The sequence below is a fragment of the Miscanthus floridulus genome, chromosome 16, assembly GCF_019320115.1.
Source record: "Miscanthus floridulus cultivar M001 chromosome 16, ASM1932011v1, whole genome shotgun sequence".
NCBI classification, from domain to species: Eukaryota; Viridiplantae; Streptophyta; class Magnoliopsida; order Poales; family Poaceae; genus Miscanthus; species Miscanthus floridulus.
The window spans coordinates 66,718,303-66,741,148 of record NC_089595.1 but is presented as its reverse complement, the minus strand read 5'-3'; the positions used below and the strand labels follow the sequence as shown (position 1 = coordinate 66,741,148).

The 22,846-nt window shown below is 46.8% G+C and overlaps 2 protein-coding genes and 1 pseudogene across 2 annotated transcripts; 2 read left to right on the top strand and 1 right to left on the bottom strand.

The window, feature by feature from the left end:
- The first annotated feature begins 13,014 nt into the window (after nucleotides 1-13,014).
- Nucleotides 13,015-15,514, top strand: LOC136510767 (uncharacterized). The gene is made up of 6 exons (XM_066505112.1): nucleotides 13,015-13,491; nucleotides 13,956-14,024; nucleotides 14,110-14,178; nucleotides 14,290-14,376; nucleotides 14,680-14,747; nucleotides 15,120-15,514. Exons 1-6 carry the CDS (start codon nucleotides 13,015-13,017, stop codon nucleotides 15,172-15,174), a joined length of 825 nt encoding a protein of 274 aa, XP_066361209.1. The 3' UTR covers nucleotides 15,175-15,514.
- A 2,745-nt stretch (nucleotides 15,515-18,259) lies between these two features.
- On the bottom strand, nucleotides 18,260-20,083 carry LOC136511506 (uncharacterized). The gene is given in 5 exon segments (XM_066505558.1): nucleotides 18,260-18,659; nucleotides 19,513-19,656; nucleotides 19,733-19,861; nucleotides 19,863-19,883; nucleotides 19,885-20,083. Coding segments are annotated over 5 exon segments (492 nt in total). The 5' UTR covers nucleotides 19,939-20,083; the 3' UTR covers nucleotides 18,260-18,515.
- A 44-nt stretch (nucleotides 20,084-20,127) lies between these two features.
- Nucleotides 20,128-22,456, top strand: LOC136511505 (uncharacterized; annotated as a pseudogene).
- The last annotated feature ends 390 nt before the right edge of the window (nucleotides 22,457-22,846 follow it).

Genomic DNA, 22,846 nt, shown 5'->3' with positions numbered 1-22,846 from the left:
GGAAAGTTGGACTCGCAAGGAGACTGAATGCACAATCATAGAATGATGGCTCGGATCCTAGGCAGGGGGTATGAACAAAAACTAAGAATAAAGTTTCTAAAAACAAGAGACGCTTTCTTCTACTAGTTTCGCTATTGTCTCCTCGATCTTTAGTGAAACCCGACCTTGGCAACGACAAGGGGTCTGGTCTCACTTGGGGGCTGATAAGGGTATAAATATACCCTTTCTAAAATAGTTGTCGTGTCCAACCCCTTCCTTACAATAAAAAACTAGAGGCAGGGTTTGCGGAAACGAATGACTGAGTAAGGCTGGTCGGACTACAAGTAACCTATGCCCTAGCGGCTATGACACTCTTGCTCACTAGCGTGATCAGAGTTTCCCACCCAGACCTCGAACTCTACGGTCTTAACAATAGGAAGGGTCGGAACGGATTAACCCCTTTTTACACATAAAAAGGGAGAAAGAACAAATTTGTTCAACCGAAACAAAAGAACAGATTTGTTCAAACGAAACAAAATAACAAGCTTATTTAAACGAGACAGAAGGGTTAGAACTTGTTCGCTTATTACAAAAATGACCGCCCAACCTATTTAACTAACTAGCCCCTCCGAGGGAGAACTATGCCTTCTATCCTATCTGCCAGATCCCGTGAAAGGGGAGCCACCGCCGTTTCCATCTCCTCTAGCTCGTGGACTTCATAACTGAGCGCGTAGCCATGGCTCATCACCTCTAGATCGATGATGTCCCCATAATGAGAATGAGCAATTATGAAGGATTGATTGACCCTAGCACGAAGGGCATTCCTCTTGAGCTGGCGCACTTGTGCTGTGATCTCGATGGCATGAGCCGCGAGCGAGCTAGTCCCTTCCGACCGTACCACCTCAAGGTCATCGCAGACCACTCCGAGGGTTGCACTCAGGAACCTAAGCTCATCACTCTCCTCCTAAAGATTTCTCCTCACCTCAGCAAGATCCATAGCCAGCCCAACAGAATCACTCTTGGCCTCCAGCTTTTGGGTCATCGTGCTTTTGAGCTTGGCTAGGAGGGAGCTGACCTTCTGCTGCATGTCATCGTGCTCTTGGCTGGCCTAGTCATGCTCTCGGAAAGCCTAGTCGTGCTCCTCATGAGCCATGCCACGTTCTGAGCAGAGCCTCTCCACGGTTTGGATCAGCTCATCTCGCTCCTTACGCATCCGAGCGACCACCATGGTATCTAGGCTTGCCCTTTTCTCCAGGGCTACGAGCTTCTCCTTCACCCCTAGCTTAAGATCCATTTCCTTCTCAACTTTACCTAGAAGGTCAAGGATCCGCTGGTGGGTCTTGGCATCCTTCTAGAGCAACTCATCTTGCTCCTTCCTAACCCTAGCGGCTTCTTCATCATCCTTCCATGACGTCGCCGATAGGGCCTCGAATGCCTTCTCGGTCTCATCAGCATCCCGATGGGCCTCGGCCACCCACAACCGAAGATTGGCCGCCCCCTTGGTGAGGGGAGCCAGCTCGACCACCCTCTGCGGGGTGGCAACGAGCTGAGCTATCACCTCCCTATGTAGCCGTGCCTCCTCGACGAGGCGGTCCTAGGCATCCTTCTATTGATGAAGGAACAAAGATTTCCCCTAGCTGTGAGCTATAAGGGACTGTAGGGAGATGATGGTCAGGATACAAAAAAGTATATAGAGGAAGAAAAGGGCAAGAAGTAGGACCAAACAATACCTGGCTAGAGGGAATGACAACATTGTGCAATGCGGCCATGGCATGGTCTAGGGCCTCGAGTAGGGACGTGATCCCTATGTTGAGGCTCTCCCGCTCCATGCTCTCTATGGCATCGTCAAGAGTAAAAAGCATTGACGCCAGATCCTACTAATCTATCCACTAAAGTAGGGGCTCACCCCACATAGGTGAGCCGCTGCCCACCGACATTAGAGCCAAGGATGACTCCCTACCGACTCTAAGCGTCGTCGACCCCTCTCACCATGACATCCCTGTCGGGACGCCCCTTCCGACGATGAAAGGGGTCAGTGGTGCAGAGGCGAACCTCTCTCCTAGCACCATGACTCCCGGGGATCCCTCAACCATGTCCCCCTCCATCTGGCCTACACCAGGCGCCATCGCTTGGGCCGCTAATGGCACGGGTCGCGCCAATGCCTCAGGCGACGCTGCGGTTATGCCCGGCTGTGACCCATCTGTCACGACCGCTACCACATCCACTGGCGTTGGCAGGGTAATGACCAGCTGTGTCGCGCCTGCCTTGGTCGATGCCATGAGCACGGTCGGCAGCCCCGTCCACCCCACCGTCGGTAGTGGTATCGCAGCCATCACTGGCCTCTCCATGACCTTCGAAGGTGCCCCTTGAACGCCCGTGTCCGCCCGTCCCACCAAGGGCATAGGTGCCACCATGGGCGGCACCCAACTGGCTAGCAACACAGTCACACTAGCACCGCTCCCACCTGAAATGGGAGTGGCACCAGCCGATGACCATCGCCTCGATTGGAGGGTGATGCTCTTCTTCGGTGCCAGCGCCAAAGGATTCCGATGCCTATCGATGCTGCAAGGGACAAAAAACATAAGTCATGATGAAATCTGACTAAAACAGGAAAAAACAGAGGAATTGATAACTCACCTCAGCACCATCGGGTGACAGATGCGTTTGGAGGATGAACCCCTTGACCCTTGCTCCACCTTGTCGGAACAATGCCATTTTGAGCCTGCCACCTGCTCCTGGGTAGAGGGGCTCACCCCTAGTAGCTCCTGGGGCACATTAGCAGGATGCCTAGTTCCCCTTGGCTCTTGGAGCGTGAAGGTGGAGCCGCCCACCACCGCTGGCACCTCGGGCACGACAGTAGAGCCGCCCACCTCTATTGGCTCCTAGGGCAGGCCAATGATACATCTCACCTCCGTCGGTTCTTGGGGGCATCGTCAGAATAGCCCACCTCCACCGGCTCCCTAGATGTGCCCTTCCCTCCATGGAACGGGAAGGGTCCCGACGCCTATCAGCGCATCCTCGTTCTCTAGGTTGTCCCACTCGATATCGTCGGCTACTATTTCTTCTTCCTCCATCACCTCATCATCATCACCATCATCATTGTAACACCCTAGGTGTTAGGCTCGCATAATTTCACTTGCATTGCATCAGCATAATCATCAAGTATTCATATATAAGCTTTTACATATGAAAGGTACAATTGAAACATGTGAAACATGCCTTGTTATTCTATGTTTTCATATGTGTATGCTTATGATCATGTGTGAATAAGTGCAAGTGGTTGATGTTGGTCACTAAAGCACCTTAGCTACACTTAGGATGACTAATGGAACATTGTTCATGTAGATCACTTTATCTAATTAAGCTCCTAAGTGATGATATGCTTGTTGACCTAGGAAGTATTATATGTAACCAATGTATAAAATGATTGTGGAACCTTAGGAATGCTCTAAACATGTTTAGAATATCACATGGAACAACTTTGGTATTCATGACTAAGGCTAATTTAGTCTCTAAGTCATAGCTATAGTGTAAGTCATCATTTTCAAGTGGTATATTTGACCTATGTTGAACTATGTCATAAAGTGTTTGCATGGCAAAGCACCCTTAAGCAAAGTTGTAGTACTTGATTAGAGCAACAACTTTTATTTTTGGGTCAAGAGCTAATTCAGTGCCAAGCTTGGTCATTTAGTGCTCACAAAAATAAGCAAAACACTATTTTAGCACTTAAGGAAATTTTCTAAGTCCTAACTGAGTTATCAGTTCAATGTGCCTGACTTTGGGACAATTTAACTTGCTCACCGTCATGAATTAGACCTAGATCATTTAATCAATGTTGGAGGTGGTATGTAGCTCTACAACTTTTGTTTTAGCGTCCTGCACTGATTCGCTTTGGTTTAGGAGAATGGAGGCGTTGAAATCACGCTGTCAGACATGAGACTGGACCCGGATGGCTAAAGTCGCGTTGCGCCATCGTGGCTGACCGAGGCAGAGTCTGGCCACCACGTGGCCACCGCTGGCTGACATTGGGCCCTCATAGCGGCGTGCTGGCACACGATATCAGAGAACCTACGCGCCTCATTTCACTCTCTTCAGCACGCTCCCTCCCTCTCCACTACTCTCTCTTGCTCTCACCACGGAGCTTCCCTCGCCGACGTGCAACAGCACCACTCCATCGTCGCCTAGCGCCCATGCCACTGCACCATCACCATCTCTATCTTTCTAGCAGCTGCGCCATCTTCCTCTCCACCTCCTTGACACAGCCGTAGGGCCAGATAAGCTTTGGTGAGGGCAAAATCACCATTCTTGCCTCGCCGGAAATCTCAGCTTCCATTGCCGCCTTCACGGCAAGCTCACCGCTGCTCGGCTCCATCACACATTCCTTCACCTTCTTCACGTTAGATCTTGGGTAGAGGGTAGTCTAGCTTGTAGCATGACCTCACTACAAATGGTTGCCTCGTCGATGTAGAACACGACGCGTAGTGCCACCGCGCTCTCACCACCGTGACACCACGCACGCGGATAGGCCTCATCAGCGTGTCCGACCTAGCCTAGGTAGCCTCGCTAGACTCGCTTGGTCACCGCGGAGCTCATTGCTTCTCGCCGGGCCTTGCCGTGGCCTGTAATGGCCGGCGTACCACTGCACAGCGCCGCCATGGCCGGCGATGAGGTAGCTCCGGTGCGTTCGCGCTGCCACCACGGGTACTAGTCGACGTGGGTTAGTGAGTAGATCACATAGGTGAGGTTGGTTCGACCGGAGAGCTCGCCGTCGGTGAGATGGCACCGGCCGACCACCGTGCTCTGCTTTTGGGTCATTGACATGCGGGGTCCGCTGACTAGTGGGTCCCAGGCGCCAGCGAGTTCAGTCTAGGGTTTTTGTATTTATTTTCAGATTTTTGTGCTAATTTTAGAAAATCATATCTAGAGTTAGCAATGTCCAATTTTGATGAACCAAATTTTGTTGGGTTCCTTATGGTGTAGTATTTTATAAAAATATGATATGCACTGTTTCTTGTAGTTTTCTAGGTGAATAAAATATAGCTATATAAGTGCTTTTTGAATGTTTACAATTTTGTAAAAAGTGTAACTTCAGCTAGGAATATGATAAAATTTTGATTTCAATTTTGCTGGTCTTGTGTTGATATGATCTAGCTAGGAAAAATAATAAACTTGCAGTAAACTTGATTGAAATATGATATTTCTATCTATCTATTAATAAATGGTGTTTTCTGAGAAAAATTATAGGGATAAAAATAAGGAACATATTGCCCTACAAATTTATGTACAGTATTATGGCACTAGTATGAAGCTAAAAACATAGAATCTATTGTTTGACACTTTTCTATAGGGTTAACTATTTTCACTAAAATAAACCTTGCTAGCTTATCATTTTTGTAGTGGATGTTATACATGTCCCAATGGTATGAAATTTTTATAGTAGTCTATTGCAGGGGTCACAAGCCCACGCTCGTGGAAGTGGACGAATGACACCACGTAGCCATCGAGCGATGACAACAAATCCTGGTCACCGGGCATCAACCACTCCTCGGGTGAGGTCCGTGCATGGAGAAGACCACGATGGACGAGGCCCTCCATACGCTGGAAGGTGATGTCAGAATGGTACCATGGATCCATTGGAGGTGAGGGTGGATAGATATGAGCCCAATGGCGGTGGAGATGCGGAGGCAGGAAACCTAAGCATTGGCGGCGATGGCGCGGCTGTGGAGGTAAGGATGTAGGCATGCATATGAAACACGGAGGGCCAACCCATGTCCTATCACCATGTCTTGTCACAGGGCGTGCGCATGCAACCTATGGCCATCCTCTCAGAAAATGCGCCGAACATTTCGCCTCTCCGAACGGGCCATGACCCATCATAGGTAAGAGGGATACAGAGCTAAAAATGCTCCTACAGTCTGTCTAGGCCTAGAAGTTCGAAGGTTGGCCCACCGATGGGTTCAACAAACGCTCTGGGTACCTTTAGAGTGAGGGGTGGAAAAGGATGGGCCCACTAGCGGCCAGTACCCGGGCGCACAAGCACCACGGGCATTCCAACCCACGTTTGAGTCTCGGCCGGATACGATCCATTATTTTTCCTTGAAGAAAGTTGGAGAGCCCTCGGGAACGATCGAACGGACCCAAGAACTATATGGATTGACCGCTGAGAATCTAGAGTCTGTCATCAACTGACCCAAGCTGGAGCCCCGCGAATGGGATGCCAGGGCCCCACTTGGACTAGCCTATTAATAGCTCACCGAGCACCATGATTCGTCCATAGAGGAAAATCATAGCATGGCTCAGCCCCTTTGTTTTTATTGGAAAAAATGCTTGAGGGAAGACGATCACAAAAATGAGCCGACCCTCGACCGGACCCCTACTATGAGTGGGGGCTCGAGGAAAGTTTGACTCGCAAGGAGATCGAACATGCGGTCGTAGAACGGTAGACCCCTATAGGGGTCAGAATCAGGAAAGACCTTTTTCGACCCACCAAATCTCATGGCTATACCCCCGAGGGGTTCGATCACGATGAAAGGGAATCACCGTCCTTAGGACACTACATGGGCGATAAAAGAAGGTAAAGGCCCTTAGAGTCCTCCCATTCAGAAAAGCCTCCGAAGGAGTATTCTACTCCTCCGCAGGCTCAGGGGCTACTATCGAGGACCAATACTAGGGCACCCAAAGAGGAGGAGCTAATGGGCATCAACATTGATTCATCTAAGCAGTCAAGAGCATGACTATGGCTCCAACTGGCCCCTAGGGCCATGATCTCCGCCTTGCCCAACCTCTGGGGCAGGGCTTCGCCTCACCCGGCCTCGAGGCCATGATCTTTGCCTCACCTAACCTCTGGGGACAGGCTCTGCCTCGCCCGATCCTAAGGCTATGGGCTCCATCTTGCCCGACCCCTTGGGTACAGGCTCCGCCTCGCCCAACCTCGAGGCTACGATCTCCATCTCGCCCAACCTCTAGGGGCAGGCTCTGCCTCACCCAACATTGAGGCTACGATCTCCATCTTGCCTTACCCTCAGGTGCATGGGCTCTGCCTCACCCGACCTCTGGGGACAGGCTCCGCCTCACCCGATGGGGACCCATACCACCGCCAACCACTCCAGGTCCAACCATATGGGCCTGGGTCAAAACTCTGATACCAAGGAAGAGACTAGCACGCCCCGATGTAACTCGTGGCCATGATGGGCCATACCAGAGGATTCACATCAAGAACAACATCGGACGTGCCAGTCTGTTCTGCCTAACCCTCGTACAAACGCTGATAGGCATGTCGGTTCACCACGACATCCGCCGTGATGGAATGGAGCGCCATGACCAGTAGATGATGCCTACGCATGGCTCTAGTAACAAATAGGGCCACGATGTGGAGCCATCCCTGTTGACGTCGATAGGATCGACAATACTAGCATGAAGGAGAAGAAAGACCCGATAACCCTAGAAGCCTTCCTCTCTCTCTCTCTCATTCTTCTCATTTTCATCCACTGTAACCCGCACTTTCCCTTGGCCTATAAAAGGGAAAGCAGGGCGCCCCATGAAACAGACCGATCGACCCATCAAAATCGAAGCCAGATCAGCACAAAAGCACGACACAAACACACAACTGAGCAGCGATCGAGCTCTTAGCGCCCACTCACTCCTTCCACTAGAGACTTGGGATTCTTTCCCTCTCTCGCCCGTTTATAACCCCTACTACAAACTTTCAGTGCTAGTAACATGTGTAGCAACGACGAACTGGACATAGGGACTTTTTGCCTGAACCAGTATAAACCTCGTGTCCTCTAAACACACCATCCGAGCTAGACACACAATACTAGAAATTTACTCATTGGTGGTAACTCGAAACACCAACAGCGGCATTGCCACTTCTTGTGTCCCATATCATGGCAGTGCCAACATTCAACTTCAGCATTTCTACCTTTTGACTTGCTTCTACTTTCAGCTCTACTTTTTCTTTGGACCTTGGCTCTTACTTCTCCCCTGTGACTCTGTGACCAACACCTCAGATTTAGAGGAGGAACTATCCCTTTCAGCTAACCTTCTGGTTTCCTTATTTATCACTTTGGTCTTAACAAGGTTCCAAGTGACAATACCATTAGGAGCTAAATTGCACAAAGTGACTTTCAAAGTCTCCCAAGTGTTCGGCAATGAGCCAAGTAGCAGCAAGGCTCTAACCTCATCTTCAAATGAGATTCCCATGGAAGAAAGCTGATTAATAACACCCTAGAATGCATTCACATGATTAGCCACAGGAGCACCCTCTCGGTACCTCAAATTCATCAACTATTTGATCAAGAACATCTTGTTTGCACCTTCCTTTCGGGCATACAACTCCTCTAACTTTTGCCATATTATACGTGCATATGTCTCCTCACTGATATGGTTCAAAACATTGTCATCAACCTATTATCGAATGAACCCATGAGCTTGATGATAAAGAACCCGCCATTCATCGTCAGATTTGTCATCTGGCTTTGTTTCAACAAACACTGGCTTCCAATACTCTTTCACATAGAGTAAATCCTCCATCTTACCTTTCCAAGCTTGATAATTTGTACCATTCAATGAGATCATTCTGCTAGTATTTGTTTCCATCTTCACCATAAGGCAAATCAACAAGTAATCAAGGTGAATACAAGCTGAACACAATTTGAACCAAAGCTCTTATACCACTCTGTTGGGATAAAAAGGGCAAATACAATGCACAACTAATCTCTCATCTTGTGATGAATCATGAGGAGAACATCAACCATCAGATCAGCAGTAGAAATAAACAATCGTATGCACAATAGACACAATGATTTACGTGGAAAACCTCCTCAAGGTGAGGAGTAAAAACCATGGGACCAACCTGTCCACTCCAAGCTTTCAAGCTTCAACTATAATCAATAATGGGTACAAAGAGTCTTCTCTAGAGCATCTAGAGGATTACACCAGCAGCAACACATTCATCAAGTTACAAACTTAGCATCACCTACAACCACAACCTTCTAATAAGAGGAATAGCAGCAATCATACAGAGAAGTCACATATTCTGTCTCCCTCGGTAATCAGTTCATATCTCACAAACTATAGCTGCATTGTGCATGAATTTTGGTAGGAAAGTAGATCCACGAGTCCCCTAACCGCAGGCAAAATTTCATCTCAATCGGACACCGTTTGACGACCCAAACAAATCATTTACCAAAACTGCTCTGTTCTAAAACTGCAGTGACCCGAACTGACAAAACCCCTCTCAATCTAGTGCTCTACTCATCCAATCCTCAAACGAACTTGACAGATCAAAGAAATCTACTGCTGTTTTTGCTGGGCTCAATTGCATCCTCCATGTGGAGGGATAGCCCAACATTACCAACACCTACCAACAGTGCAACATCGCAAAATACACAAGATCAGTTCCCACACATCAGCACCGCATTTTAGGGTGAATGCCAGAAGCACAAGACACATATAAAATATATTATGAAGCCCAAAAATAAAATAAGATAGGGAAGAAATAATGTACTTATATATATTAATACAAATGAAATATAATAAATTATGAAGCCCAAAAAATAAAATGGTTTGAGTATAGCCACCGTTAATCTACAGTTTAGGGCGTCTTTATAAACAATATTCTTGGTGCTGCTCCCTGTGGAATCCAATTCCTGATTTGGTTTAGCCAAAACTCTTGTCATTGATCTTGACACACCCCTCAAGAATGCAACGTAAAGCTGTCAATGTGAGAACATAGGTTCTGTAAGATAGATCCCAAAATTTGGGATGGTTTGCCCTTGCGCTTTATTGATGGTCTTTGTAAAACTCAACCGAATTGGGAATTGTTTCCTCTTAAACTTGAAAAGGAGTGAAATATCATCAGATGGAGACATAGGGATCCTAGTTATGAGCACCCTCTTTCCTTGATGTTGCCCACCAACGATTTCTGCGTCAATTGCATTGTCATGGAATGCTCAAACCATTAGTCTTGTTCCATTGCACTAACCATTGTTAGGATCAAGATTGCGGAGTAGGATAACATGGCAGTTGGTTTTTATTATGAGCACATGTGTGGAGGGAGACATTTGGAGTGATGGAGTTTAGAAACTCAATTGGGTAGTTGTTTCTTGAATCATCATCAACAGAGTCAAAGCTATGATAAACCTTCTCCTCACCTGCAAACATGGCAATCATCTTTGAGTTTAGCTGATCAATATGCTCATTTTTTGTTGAAAGGATGGCACGTGTGCTCTTATATTCCGCTGATCTCGCATTTTCCTCAAGTGATGGGAAAACATGTTGAATGAGTCTGTTTATGGAATCTTCATCATCATCTGTATAACCAATCACAAAATCCTCTGGCAGGCGAACATAATCATCTCTGATGGTTTCTTCAGTTCCATTCCCAATTCTAAGGAGGTAACTTGAAAACAATGGGTCAGTTTGAGCCCTCATGTTACGTGTCAATCTTATCTTTCTTATATTGTCCCACAAATAAGAATTGACGCATCAGTTACTTGTGCTCTAGTTCCACGTGGAACCAGAGGAAGCACCTGTCTAAAATCTCCTCCAAATACCATAACCTTACCCGCAAACAGCAAGCAACAATTCATAATATATTGCAGAGACCTATCAAAGACACTCAACCGCTTGACATCTAGTTATAGCAGTTTCATCCCATATAATCAAGGACGCCCTACGGAGGAACTCTGTGGTGCTGCTTTGCTTTACAAGTTGCATGTCCTATTCTTAGCAAGTCTAATTGGGACTTTGAATCTTGAGTGTGCTATGTGTCTCCAAGCAATATCGATGCTGCAATGCCAGAAGTTGCAGTAGCAATTCCTATTAATCCTTCTGAGTGCACTTTTGTAAGAATTGCCTTGTATAGGAATGTCTTTCCTGCTCCTCCTGGACCATCAATGAAGAACACTCGGCTCTTGTTATTCAATACATGATGTATGATTTCATCAAATCCTGCTCGTTGGTCGTTGTTAAGAGATTTATATATATCCAAATGTTCGTGGTCTACATATATGGAAACCTCCTCTCTGATCTCTCTCATCATGTCATTGGAAAATTCAACTTTTTGACAGAAAGTAATAAAACGTCAGTTTTCATGAATGCAAAAATGTTAATCACGCCAGAAAAAAATCCAATTATTAAAAAATAAATAAAAATTCATTTGCATGAAACTTACCTGCATCATTTGGCCCAGGAAGATCATAATTCTGATATTCTTCCCCATCATTTCTCTAATGTCTCTCAGCACTATTTGTTCGACAACACTTGAGTTAGAATTGTCTCTTTTATAATCCTCAGACAATGAATCCTTGTGTTTCTCCATAGGCCATAGCTCATGTATGTTGGTGGCCTCAAAAAATACAAGAATAGTAGCAAATAATCTCCGTAGTGCAGCTGGCATCTGAAAAGTTTCACCGTCACCCAAGGCGTCATCAAGGGACTTATTTGTCTCAACTAGGGATGAAAACGGATCGGATACGGACGGATATCACCGATATTACATTTGTTTTCGTATTTCTGTCCGAATTCGGATTCGAATACGGATAGTGTCAACTATGTCGGATAGGGATACGATTGGATATCGATATCATAAATATGCGATTTGAGTATTCGGATACGGATACGGTATCGGATGTTGGATATCCGGACTCGGATACAGACAGATCTCAACCCCTCTAAATGGATTCGGTTTCGAATACGGTCGAAAAATATCCGTACCGTTTTCATCCCTAGTCTCAACGAGCCCTCTCTTTTCACATATTTCTCTAAATGTAGAGTATGTGATGCTAGCAACTATTCTTAAATTCTCATATGAGGTTGCACCTCTTCGAGGACTGCCCGTGGCGGTGGTCGCGCTGCTCCTCTACATGGACCACGCGCCCCACCTCCATGTCGCCATTGCGCTCGTCGATGCCTACGCCAAGCTGCCTCGCGCGAGCGCCACCGCGCGTGCCATGTTCGACGAAATGCCGCACCAGGACGTCGTCACCTGGACCTCACTCCTCACGGAGCTCGCACACACCAGCGCCCACGGCACGGTCGTCTGTGCGTACCATGGCATGGTCGCCTCAGGGATCTGAACGGAGGCGCCGATGCTGGTGACGGAGGCACCATGACTACACGTTGTTGTAGCCCGCCACCGGTGATGAGGACGTCGACCTCATGCTCTAGCCCTTCACCTACGAGCTCCTCTTCGTCTCCCCCGTGCGCATCATCGGGCTCACCAACATGCTCAACACCATTGGTGTCGTGTAGGCGTTTGAGGCCAGGAAAGATGCGGGCGGCGTCACGACAGAGGTGTCCGTGAAGGGCAGTAGGGAGCTGGTGGCATACTCGTCGGCGAGGCCCAGGCTCTACAAGGTGAACGGCGAGGAGGGCAAGTTCGCGTACAAGTTCGGTCACAGATATTATGATAGGATCAAAACTTCTCTGCTCTGTAGATACGATGACAAGGTGGAGGAAGTTCCTGAATACCCACCCGGATTTGGTTCCTAGGATGAATAGCTGCGCCGCCCCTTTCCCTTCCGTTCCCTCGAGAATGGCTCAAGAAAAAAAATGCAACTTCATCTCGTTTTTCTGGCCTGAGGGCATTTAAGTTTTTTTGCAACTCCATGAGTCACAGTTAGCAGCAATGTGGATAGAATGGTGTGGAGAGAAAAAAATGATTAGTAATATCTACAATTACTTAAATTTTTTAATAGTTTGTAGGTCATTATAAATTTTTATAATGGTGCATAAACGAAAGACTTTTTTTCTCGGTAGAATCGAAACTACCGTCGGTCCAATTGTGACTCCGGAGCAGGGATGAAAATGGTACGGATATTTTTTTGATCGTATTTGAAACCGAATCCGTTTAGAGAGGTTGAGATCTGTCCGTATTCGAGTCTGGATATCCAACATCCGATACCGTATCCGTATCCGAATACTCAAATCGCATATTTATGATGTCAATATCCAATCGTATCCTCTCCGACATAGTTAACATTATCCGTATTCAAATCCAAATCTAGACAGAAATATGAAAATAAATATAATATGGGTGTATCCGTTTTCGTCACTGCTCCGGAGTTTGAGCTGAGACGGGACGACCGGGCGGAGCCGTGTCTCGGAGTGGAAGCAACCAAGGCAAGAGTAAAAGCACGGGACCCCCACCAGCAGAGAGGCAGAGGCGACACCTCTCTCTTGCAGCAGCCACCACCACCAGCGCAGCCGCAGCGCATTGACTGTCCGGCCAGTGCGGTGAAAGAGGGGGATGGCCGGGGGGGGGGGGGGGGGGGCCTTCTGCCGGGCCTCGTTTCGCCGGCGGGGGGAGCCGCCGCCTGGCTTCCCTGCCACGTGCTCTTTGCCTCCTGGCTCCCCTCGCTCCCGCGCCTCCGCCCGCCCGCATCCGACGTCTTCAAGCTTCTCTTCGTGCTGCTGCTCTTCTCCGCCGCTCTAGCCGAGGTCCGCTACATCGCTTCCTCCTCCATGGCGCCCACGCTCCGCCCAGGCGACCGAGCCGTCGCCGAGAAGGTCAATCCCCGCCCTCTTTTCCGCTCCTCTCACTCTCTTTAATTTCCTTTGCTTTATTAAGATCATCATTATTACTACTTCTTACTCTCCACTAATTTATTGCTAGTACAATAAGACAATGCGTGCGTTGCTCACCCTGTTCTTCCTTGGAGACTTTCTAGTTTCTACTAGCACTACATACATGGATAGTTAGATTGGTAGTAGATCCACGCTGCCCGATACCACAAAGTATACCATCACACACATTTGACCAACAAAAATCTTGAATCCACGCTCCCGATACAATAATGCATCTTATTCTGACCGCACGGAAATTAACCTAAGAGATCTCAATCGCGGCCGGTCCTAGCCTTCTACTTCATCTTTGACTGCTTCTCACTCGGTCATAATCCACAAACCCAAATCTCATCGCATTGTTATTCATTGACCTTAAATAACACACTCTGATCCATGCTATTTTCCAGGTTACATACTTGTTCTGGAGGCCATCTACTGGGGATATAGTGTTTTTCAAAGTGCCTTCCGCCGTGCAGGTTTGCTTTCTTCGTTCTGCCCCTCCACTTCTCAATCAGATCCTGGCATTGACCACCCTGAAAATGTGCAGCCTTCCAATTTCAGAATTATGGTGTCAATAAGGATGTTGTCTTTATTAAGAGAGTATTGGCAACACCTGGAGATTTCATTGAGGTAAACTGCATCACTACATTTGTTCTATTCCGGTATGGTCATTGCCATAGCAAGAGACACAGTGGACTTGGTGGAGTCACCCAGCATCCTCTTACATTGATCTGTTTATAGGTTCGACAAGGGCAGCTTATTGTAAATGGTATTGCACTGAAGGAGCATTACACAGCAACCCATGCGTCGTACACAAGGGAAGCAATGGTCTGTGCACGCATCTCTAATCTGTGAGCATTGTCTCCTTGAACAACATTGAGGAGTTGATATTGCCAGGTCCAGAGGTTTTAAAGTTCTGTTAACAAAAGGGTTAACAGACGTGACGAGAGAATTTTCATTCTCCACAAGAAGATGATCAAAAGTGGACTGGCTGCTCCATGTTGTTGACTTCTTGAGTGCCTCGTTGTAATCAATGGGCCTCAGATGGTGGATGATCTCTTCGTTCCATATCATCTTTCCTTATTGGCTGGGTACCTGGATCCTCAACTGAAAGTATTCATACTCCTGCAGCGCCTTCCTGAAGGTCATGTATTCGTCATGGGTGATAACCGAAATAACAGCTGTGATTCTCGTGCCTGGTAAGTAACACACTTATGCCTCTGCACTAGCTCAAACCCTATAGCAGTAGATATAATTCATTGCTCAGCTAGAGACTTGAGACTACGAACTTCTACAGTCATTGAGAAAATCTCTTGCTAAGCGTTATAGCTGTGAGGTCTTGCTCCCGTACATGCTTTGAAGGCAATTGGGTTTGGATATAGACTGATAAGCATCAGCACCATACCGAGTGATTTCCAAATTGCTTGGAGTTGAACAGCAGCGCTTGCTGAGTTGCTGTTGCCTATTGACAGTTGACTTGTCCTTGTATGGCTGACTTGCAGCTTGTTTTTTTGTTGCCATTTGTCTGGGCACTAATAGTGGTAATATATCTGTGGTGCTTTTGGTTACAGGGGGCCTCTTCCCATTGCCAACATCGTTGGAAGGTACATGACGTCCTTTACATGATCCTCTTTCCAGTAACTGAAGTGAAGAGGTTCCACTCAATGTTCCTGATGCTGATGTCGCCTCATAATCGTAGTTAGAGAGTTGTGCTAGGGTGGAGCCAGGCTGCTGCCATCTTGTCAACTTAGTGCCATAACTAGCCCTCCGAGTATGCTGTAGCGCTGTTGTTGTATTGTATATGATCGCCTTTCCCCCACCCGTGGGAAAGGTTAGCATGCCGCTCGCAGTTGGCACGAGCCCTCAGGCTGTCGTCGTGTGTTGAGCTTGTGATTACCTTAGAGGATGAAGCTTATCGGCAGCGATGCTAAATGTCGAATACAATTTGCATCAGAAATTTGGACATGATTGTGTTCTTTCTCCAGACTGCGTGTTTTTTTCAGTAAATCTGTGTTGCACGTGACATTTTTTCCTGTTTGCATACCGCAGCAGCCATAAATTACGCGTCTTTAACACGCTTTGTTCGAACAAATGATGCCCCTCAACAAATTTTGGGCGTTTCCTTCCATCAGGACTACCAACGTACGGTTCTAGCTTTAGCACAATGCAAGAGCAGGGACCACTAATGTAGGTGCTAGGTACAGTTGAAACATGCAGATAATTCCTATAAAAAAAGAAACATGCTGATAATTCCACCAGACCGCATAGCATAGCAACACTAGCAACAGGTTTCCACTCGAGTTCTAACCACTGAGAAAATATATTGGGAGTTCGACAAGATGTTGGGCATTCATACAAATCTGCCAAGAAAAAAAAACAAAGCAAAAGAGGGTCCCTACATCGTACCCTTAGTACAAGCTCATGGATATTCGCCCTTTTCGCTTGAGTTACTTTTCAGCCATGGAACAATATTTTTCTCACAACATTTCAGTATAAGCATCCACATAAGTCAAATTTCAGCATAAGCGAACATGACCATTATCTATATATACCCACCCCCTAACTCGTGCAAATTAATGATTAGCAAACAGGCGTTAATGTGGTGACCGGAATGATTCGACGTAGAGGAATTCCTTCACCATCTTCGTCTGTTTGCTTTGAGAACCGCACTGAAGAAGATGTAGGAAGACTGGAAGGAGGATGAAGTCGAAAGCCCTACATAAACACATGAAAAATAATAGTCTCAGAACATGTAACCCACAAAGGAAGGAAGATAGAAAAGTTGGTATGATGAGAAATCCGTACCACCATCAGCCGTGTCTTTTGTTTTATGTAGAAGAAAAGTACCAGAAAGGATCGTAACAAAGCCACACATCTCAGTCACAATTTGTGTAGGATTTTGCCTGTCCCAGTCCTGCACACAGATACAAAAATGGAACTAAGTGGTGTCCATCTGCTGAGTTCTATCTATTCCAGAAGTATTCACAGGCTATTCCTGAAGCTCAGGCTCATACCATTTCTTATATAGTTTACTTTAATGCAATCCGAGGAAAACTCATAAATTTATATTTGAAATTGGATAGGAACACTGGCTGAATCACTATCTAATGCCCTGCTCAAATTTCACAACCAAAGCATGAAGCTGAAAAGATAAGCTACAGCAATTGAAACACATACCTTGAACATGATGACACTTGCCAAGATAGTTAAAGATGTGAACATGGCATAATAAATGGGTGACACAACTGCTGTATTAAACGTGTCAAGTGCCTGCATACAAGGGCGTACCCAGTGCAGAGAGCTCCCGCTCTGTGCGGGGTCTGGGGTAGGGTGTCAGTGGCAAGCCTTACCCTCGCCTGTGCAATGCGAGGAGACCGCGACTCGAACCCGGGACCTTCCGGTCACAGGCGGTAAGACTCTACCGCTTGCACCAGGCCCGCCCTTCTAGTGCCTGCATACAAGGAGTAAAAGAAATCACCATCACCATTTGTTTTAGGAAAATATAATGCTTCATTGGTTAGGCAAGGCTGATGTCATGGTGAATCAATTGAACTTGGCTCTATATAGTGCTAACTAAAGCTTTAACCATCCAATCATATCACCACTTTTACCAGAACATTCACACTTCATTTCCCTAAGGTATCAAACCTATCGGAGTTCCCAACATCTGGGGACTACTAGCCCTGCTGGGCTAGAGAATAACAAGATAAATAATAAATGAATGGGTCATATGCCCTTATGCCAATCTCCTCTTTTTTTGTCCAGTTAACTTCTAGAATCCTAGTCACCCTTGTATTATGCTGCTATGCTAGATCAAGGAAAGAAGAAAACAACAATTGGTTCAGATAGTTGAAATCAAAATACCTTTTTTAGCAAAAACAGCAGAGGTTTCAAAAATCAGAATACAGGCAAGGAGAAAAGAAGAAAATAACTGTACAATGTCTATACAGGAAAGGAATTCCAGAAGATATGATTATACAAAGGAATTAATCCAAGAACACAGGGAATACTTTAATTTCGCTTTCAAAAAAAATCAGAATACCTTGTTCAAGTAATTCATTTGGGTAATGATACATGAGATGACAACCAGAGTAAAAGCCCATGTCTGTGGGTATATAAGCTATCTATCTATTAGAATGAAACAGAAGAAAAAGAAGAGGCAAGCGCTTACTTGTTATCATGCTAACCCACCAAAGAGGCTCATATAAATAAGAATAACCATCAACCCCTGCGATAACATGGAACATTAATACTGCAGTTTGGTAGTATAAGTGACATAGACACCTCAGGAAAAGAGTACAAAATGAGCCTGAAAATTGCGATACAAACTCCTGTAGGAGGAGGAGGAGGGAGGGGGGTTGGAGATACAACATGACATAGGTGTTCTTGATTTTGGGCATAAGTCATAGGTGTCATGTACGTGAGTATCAGACAGTGAAATTTTTAAGTCAGATCACACGTACTTACCTGCAATGCAATGCAACACTTACTTACCAACAAAGTAGTTTGCTTGGGAAAGGTGTGACACTTTGGTGTAGCACAAATTCAGTAAGCTTTAGTCAGTTAATCACTGAAGCAATTGAACTCCAACTGCAGCTGTTACATAAACATATAACAGATGGTGTGATTCACCTTCATTTCTGGTGGATCAGAGATAACAGATGGTCCACTGTAAGAGGTAGGAGTACACAATAACACAAGAATAAATAACTAGCCGATGGTCTCATCGAGTGACTAATATAGTACACAGCAAAACCATCTGCACGGCACAAAGAAATAGAAATGAGGCTGTTTTCTGTCACATATAGACAGTAGTAACACTTGTTGTCCAAGCACACCACACCCTACTACCATATGCTCAGGGGGCTAGCATCATGACAGTATAAGCACCAATAGGGGGGAAAATAAAACCCAGCAGATTACAGCATGCTGCCACGTCGCAAGGCCACCTTGTTGATTCAGTCAGATCAGAGCTTACTAGATGCTACACCGAGATACTTGGAGTAGCGAGCTTGAGCGATGATTTTGCCAGATTTCTTCTTCAGTTCCACAACGGCCACCCCTACTGCCTTGCCAGCGCGTAGAACTTTCGCTTCGATATCAATCTCATCCTGCACGAAACCAAGCATCACATGCCTGTCAGTGTCAGCATCAGTCCCTAAATCCGAAAACACCATCGTCCATAACAAATCAACGTCAGAAGTGAAGACCGATTATTTACTCAATTAATAGTCTGGCTTGCTCGTCGTCCACATACCAATAGAAAGAAGTAAAAGGGAAATAATTTGACACATTCTGGCTTTAGCACCAGAACACTGCTAATATGAACTGTGAATCGAGGAGGTGTGATCATGATTACACCTACAATGACGATTCGTAACAGAAATGTTTGAATCCACCCAGCTCATGATAATCATGCTGCCAATACAAGAGAAACCGGAAAACGTGCTTATTCCCAAATCACAATGGTGTGATGACATGGGTACATAACACAATCCTGCTTATTCATCGGCATCACCTACCAAGTGTGAATGCCAGAGCATGCTATTAGGCTCACTGGCTAACAGGCAGGACGAGGCATGTGTCTCGTTTCATCAAAGATTAGATGAGGCTCTTGTGCTGTGTTCATCTTGTTGCAGCCAATTATACCAATTGGGTAATTTGTCAAGTCTCAAGTGTCAGCCACTTATCCTATACTACATCCTAGTAATTTGTGGAGTAGTGAAAATTCCTCCAAGAGTGTGCAACCAATGAACCAAGTATGGTCGTACAGATCATAGATGGCATACATATATATTTGCTTACTATATATATGCTGCGTTGCCTACCCCAACTTGGGACTGAAAGGCTATGTCGTTGTTGACGTTGATGATGATATATGCTGCGTCTGATACTGTAGTACTAGTGTGTAGTAGTAGCAGCGGTAGTCAGTAAAGATGGGGAGCAGGGATCAAGGTTACTCACATCAGCAAAAGCAGCATCAAGGTAGGAGATGTTCATCTCAAGGGGCGAGCCCCTGGTGCGGAGACCGGCAGTGGCGAAGGCGGCGGAGGCAACCAAATCGACTAGGGAGGCGGTTGCACCGCCGTGCAGGAAGCCGCCCGAATTCTGCATCGAGAAGCATTCAGTCTCAGGGATCAGGAGTCAGAGAGAACAGGAGATAGAAGGGGGCAAGGTGGCTGACGAGTAGTCTGGAGGGGACGGTGAAGTGGCAGAGGAGTGTGCCGGGATGGAGGGCCTGGACGACGCGGATTCCCCTGAGGACGAAGGCGTCGTAGAACCCCGAGGGCAGGATGGGCAGCTGCCCCGCCTCCTGCCTCTGCCTCTGCCTCAGTACGTGGAGGTCACCTCCAGCAGCCGCCTCGCCGTCTCCAACGAGTCGGAGGCCATCGCAATTCGATTCCCGTCCCCGTTCCTTCCCACCGGAATCGACGAAGAGGGCCAAAGCGAGAAAGAGACGACACAGGGAGTCTCCCCAGAGGGACAAGGGGGAGAGGCGTCCCGACGTCTTTACGCTTTCAAAGCCAACTCACGTAATACGTGAACGGTGCCTTCTCTCCTTCGTTCCTGCCGGCGGCGATGACTGATGAGATGAGGATGGCCGCCGTCTTCGGCGAGGCCAAGCCGGAGAAATCCGACAACGAAGCCGATGCTCTCCCGCGCCGACCCGTGCTCTTCCACGCCCACTCCCACTCCCAGGGCGACCTCCAGTGTCGTCGCCTCCGACCTCCACTCCCTCGCCTGGCACAGCTCCCTCGACCTCGACGGCCTCCGCGACCTCGTACGTTGCCTTGCTTGCGCCCCCCGCCCCCCCCTCCCCCTCTCTCTCGCTCTCCATTGCAATCCACTGATGTTTGTGTCTTGGGTTGCTGAATCGATCGATCGATCGATGGTTGCGTCGCGCTACGCCGCCTCCGAATTGAAATCCAAATCCGAAGCAAGATGACGTTGGCATCGCTGGCTCCTGGTCCGACTTCCTCGACTACCTCAATTCTTCCTTGTCTTCCGGCCATGTCAGGCTCCTCTTCCCTGACGCTGCCCGAGGTATTCAGTTCATATCTTCTCCATCCTACTCCTACACTAAACTACCCTGCCTGGCTGAACGCCAGAAAACCTGAACGCCTTCGCCTACCTGTACACGAACACGATGTCGTATGCAGGTCCTGATACCGCTGAGCTTGTGGCTACCAAGGCGAAGGGACTACCTCGCATCACTATCTCTCTCGATAGAGTTGCTGCATCTGCACTCAAAGATGTCATTGCTGATTTCTCACTTGCGCTCTATGAATCTTACAAGACCAATCAGGAACATGCATCCAGAGGTGGTTCTTTTGGCTTGTTGCATATTCGTCTTTATTCCTAATTGTTCCTTTTCAATATCTTCATTATTAACCGCAACGAGGAAATTTTAGTTTACTTATCATCTTTGTGCCAAATTCTGTTTTCCTTCTTTTGCAGAACAAGACCAAGTGTCACAGCTCATGCAAAGTCTAGCCTCTGAAAGAGTAGGTTATGCCACCATTTCTTGCTATATATATTATTGGTACTGGTGCTCTTGCTTATGCAGCTGCTTGATGAATAAAGTTGGGTACACAGTGTCTTAAGATAGCTTACTGATTTGACATACATTTTGCCTGTCAGAATGTCAAGCAATTTTGCAGTCTACTCTGGGTTGCCATAGAATATTAAAGCAGTTTTTGGCAGCCTAAAAACTAGCGCCTAGCTGTTTATAATGTATATAAATGCTTATATTCAGTGCTCCATTCTTTTCGTAAAATGCTTCTGAGTCATGAAATTAAGTTCCAACACATTGGCTTCATGTGTTAGCCTAGCGTTATAACATAGTATTAGATATCAGTTCCTTTTTCTCACTTTTGAGAGAACCATTGGGTTTCATTTTGTGATCTAATACAGCAAAACACTTCATTATGCAGTTTTCTTGGCTCAATATTTGGGTATTTAGAATGCATTACGGTGATGTTTGTAGCCCCTGGATGCATTTATTGTTATATTTTACAGGAAAAAAACGAAGTAATGCAAAAGCAACTTGAAGCCCTTTCATTCCTCGACAAAAGAAAGGCTACAAAGCCAAAGCTGTTGACTGATCAGGTTCCAAGTGTATCGAGTGCACCTCCAAGCTCTGATCAAGTTATTGTTCCTGCTGCAGCAGCAAACACCAGGTTACATGGCTTCTTCTTCTTTCTTTTTTTTATTGTATTGTAAACTACATGGCTTCTTCTTGATGCATACTTGCAAGTAAGAAAGAATCAAAACTGTGTCAGCTTACGGATTTGCAAACCTGCAGTGGCTTTGCCTAGCAAAGTTCCTCCTGCCAAAGCTACGAAGCGATTGGCCCCTGTGTCTCGGAGGTTGTACACAACCATTGAAAGACTACTTTTATGTGAGTTGACGTTAATTCATATCTGATATCCTGCTGGTACTGATGTTTTCTGTTATTCTTTTATTAGGGCAAGAGTACGAGGAGCTTTGTTGCAAGATACTGCAGAAAATGACGATGATAATAGTTAGATATTGCTGATTTATCGGTGTTGATTGACTCTTTGGAATGTAAACCTATTACATTTTGGTGAGACTTAGTTTTGTGGCTTGCTTGACTTATATCTGTTATGGTGGGAAAGGTGTATCACCGCCGTAACAAGAAGAGTGGCTAAGGTAGTAGGGGCCGGGCCAGGCACTAGGGTGCGGCCAGCCACCAGGGCAAGGCGTGGGAGCCGGTTTGGGCCCCAGCCGGGTCTATAGGAGTTAGTTATTAAGAGTCCTAGTTGGTTTGGAGTTTGTTGAGTCAGGGCTGTCAGCCCTTAGATTTAGGAAAGGTTTGTTATTGAGTTGTTATAAGTATCAAACAATCTAAAGGAATAAAGGATAGCCTGAGATTGAGTTTATCTCACCTTGGGCCCTCGGGCGTTACTGTTCACGATCTCCTATTGTCATCAAGCTTCCAGCCAGGCGCCGAGCACGGCGCCGCCAGTTTGTCGCCGGGGTTTCAAGCCTAGGCCTCTTGTCTCCCACTCCTACTCTCTTCGGTCCCTAAGCTCCAACAACTTGGTATCAGCCATGTCTGGTCCTGGGTCGTCCGTCGCCGCCGTCGCTCCAACCACCGCCGCTGCCACCGTCGCCCCCACCACCACCGCCCTCCCTGTGTTCACCACCTCCGCGCCAATTGTGGCCACCACCGCGTCGCTGCTCAGCCCACCACCCGCAGCCCCCGCATCCCCCGTCCGAGGCCTTCAACGCCTTGACGACGGCCATCTATGCGCTGCAACGCCAGATGGGGGAC

Excerpts from the sequence above, each read along its gene's own strand:
- LOC136510767 (XM_066505112.1), top strand. The coding sequence starts at position 13,015 with ATGGGTGTATCCGTTTTCGTCACTGCTCCGGAGTTTGAGCTGAGACGG. Across the intron at positions 14,025-14,109 it reads AAGTGCCTTCCGCCGTGCAG|AATTATGGTGTCAATAAGGA; the intron begins GTTTGCTTTCTT and ends TTCCAATTTCAG. Across the intron at positions 14,748-15,119 it reads AGCTGTGATTCTCGTGCCTG|GGGGCCTCTTCCCATTGCCA; the intron begins GTAAGTAACACA and ends TTTTGGTTACAG.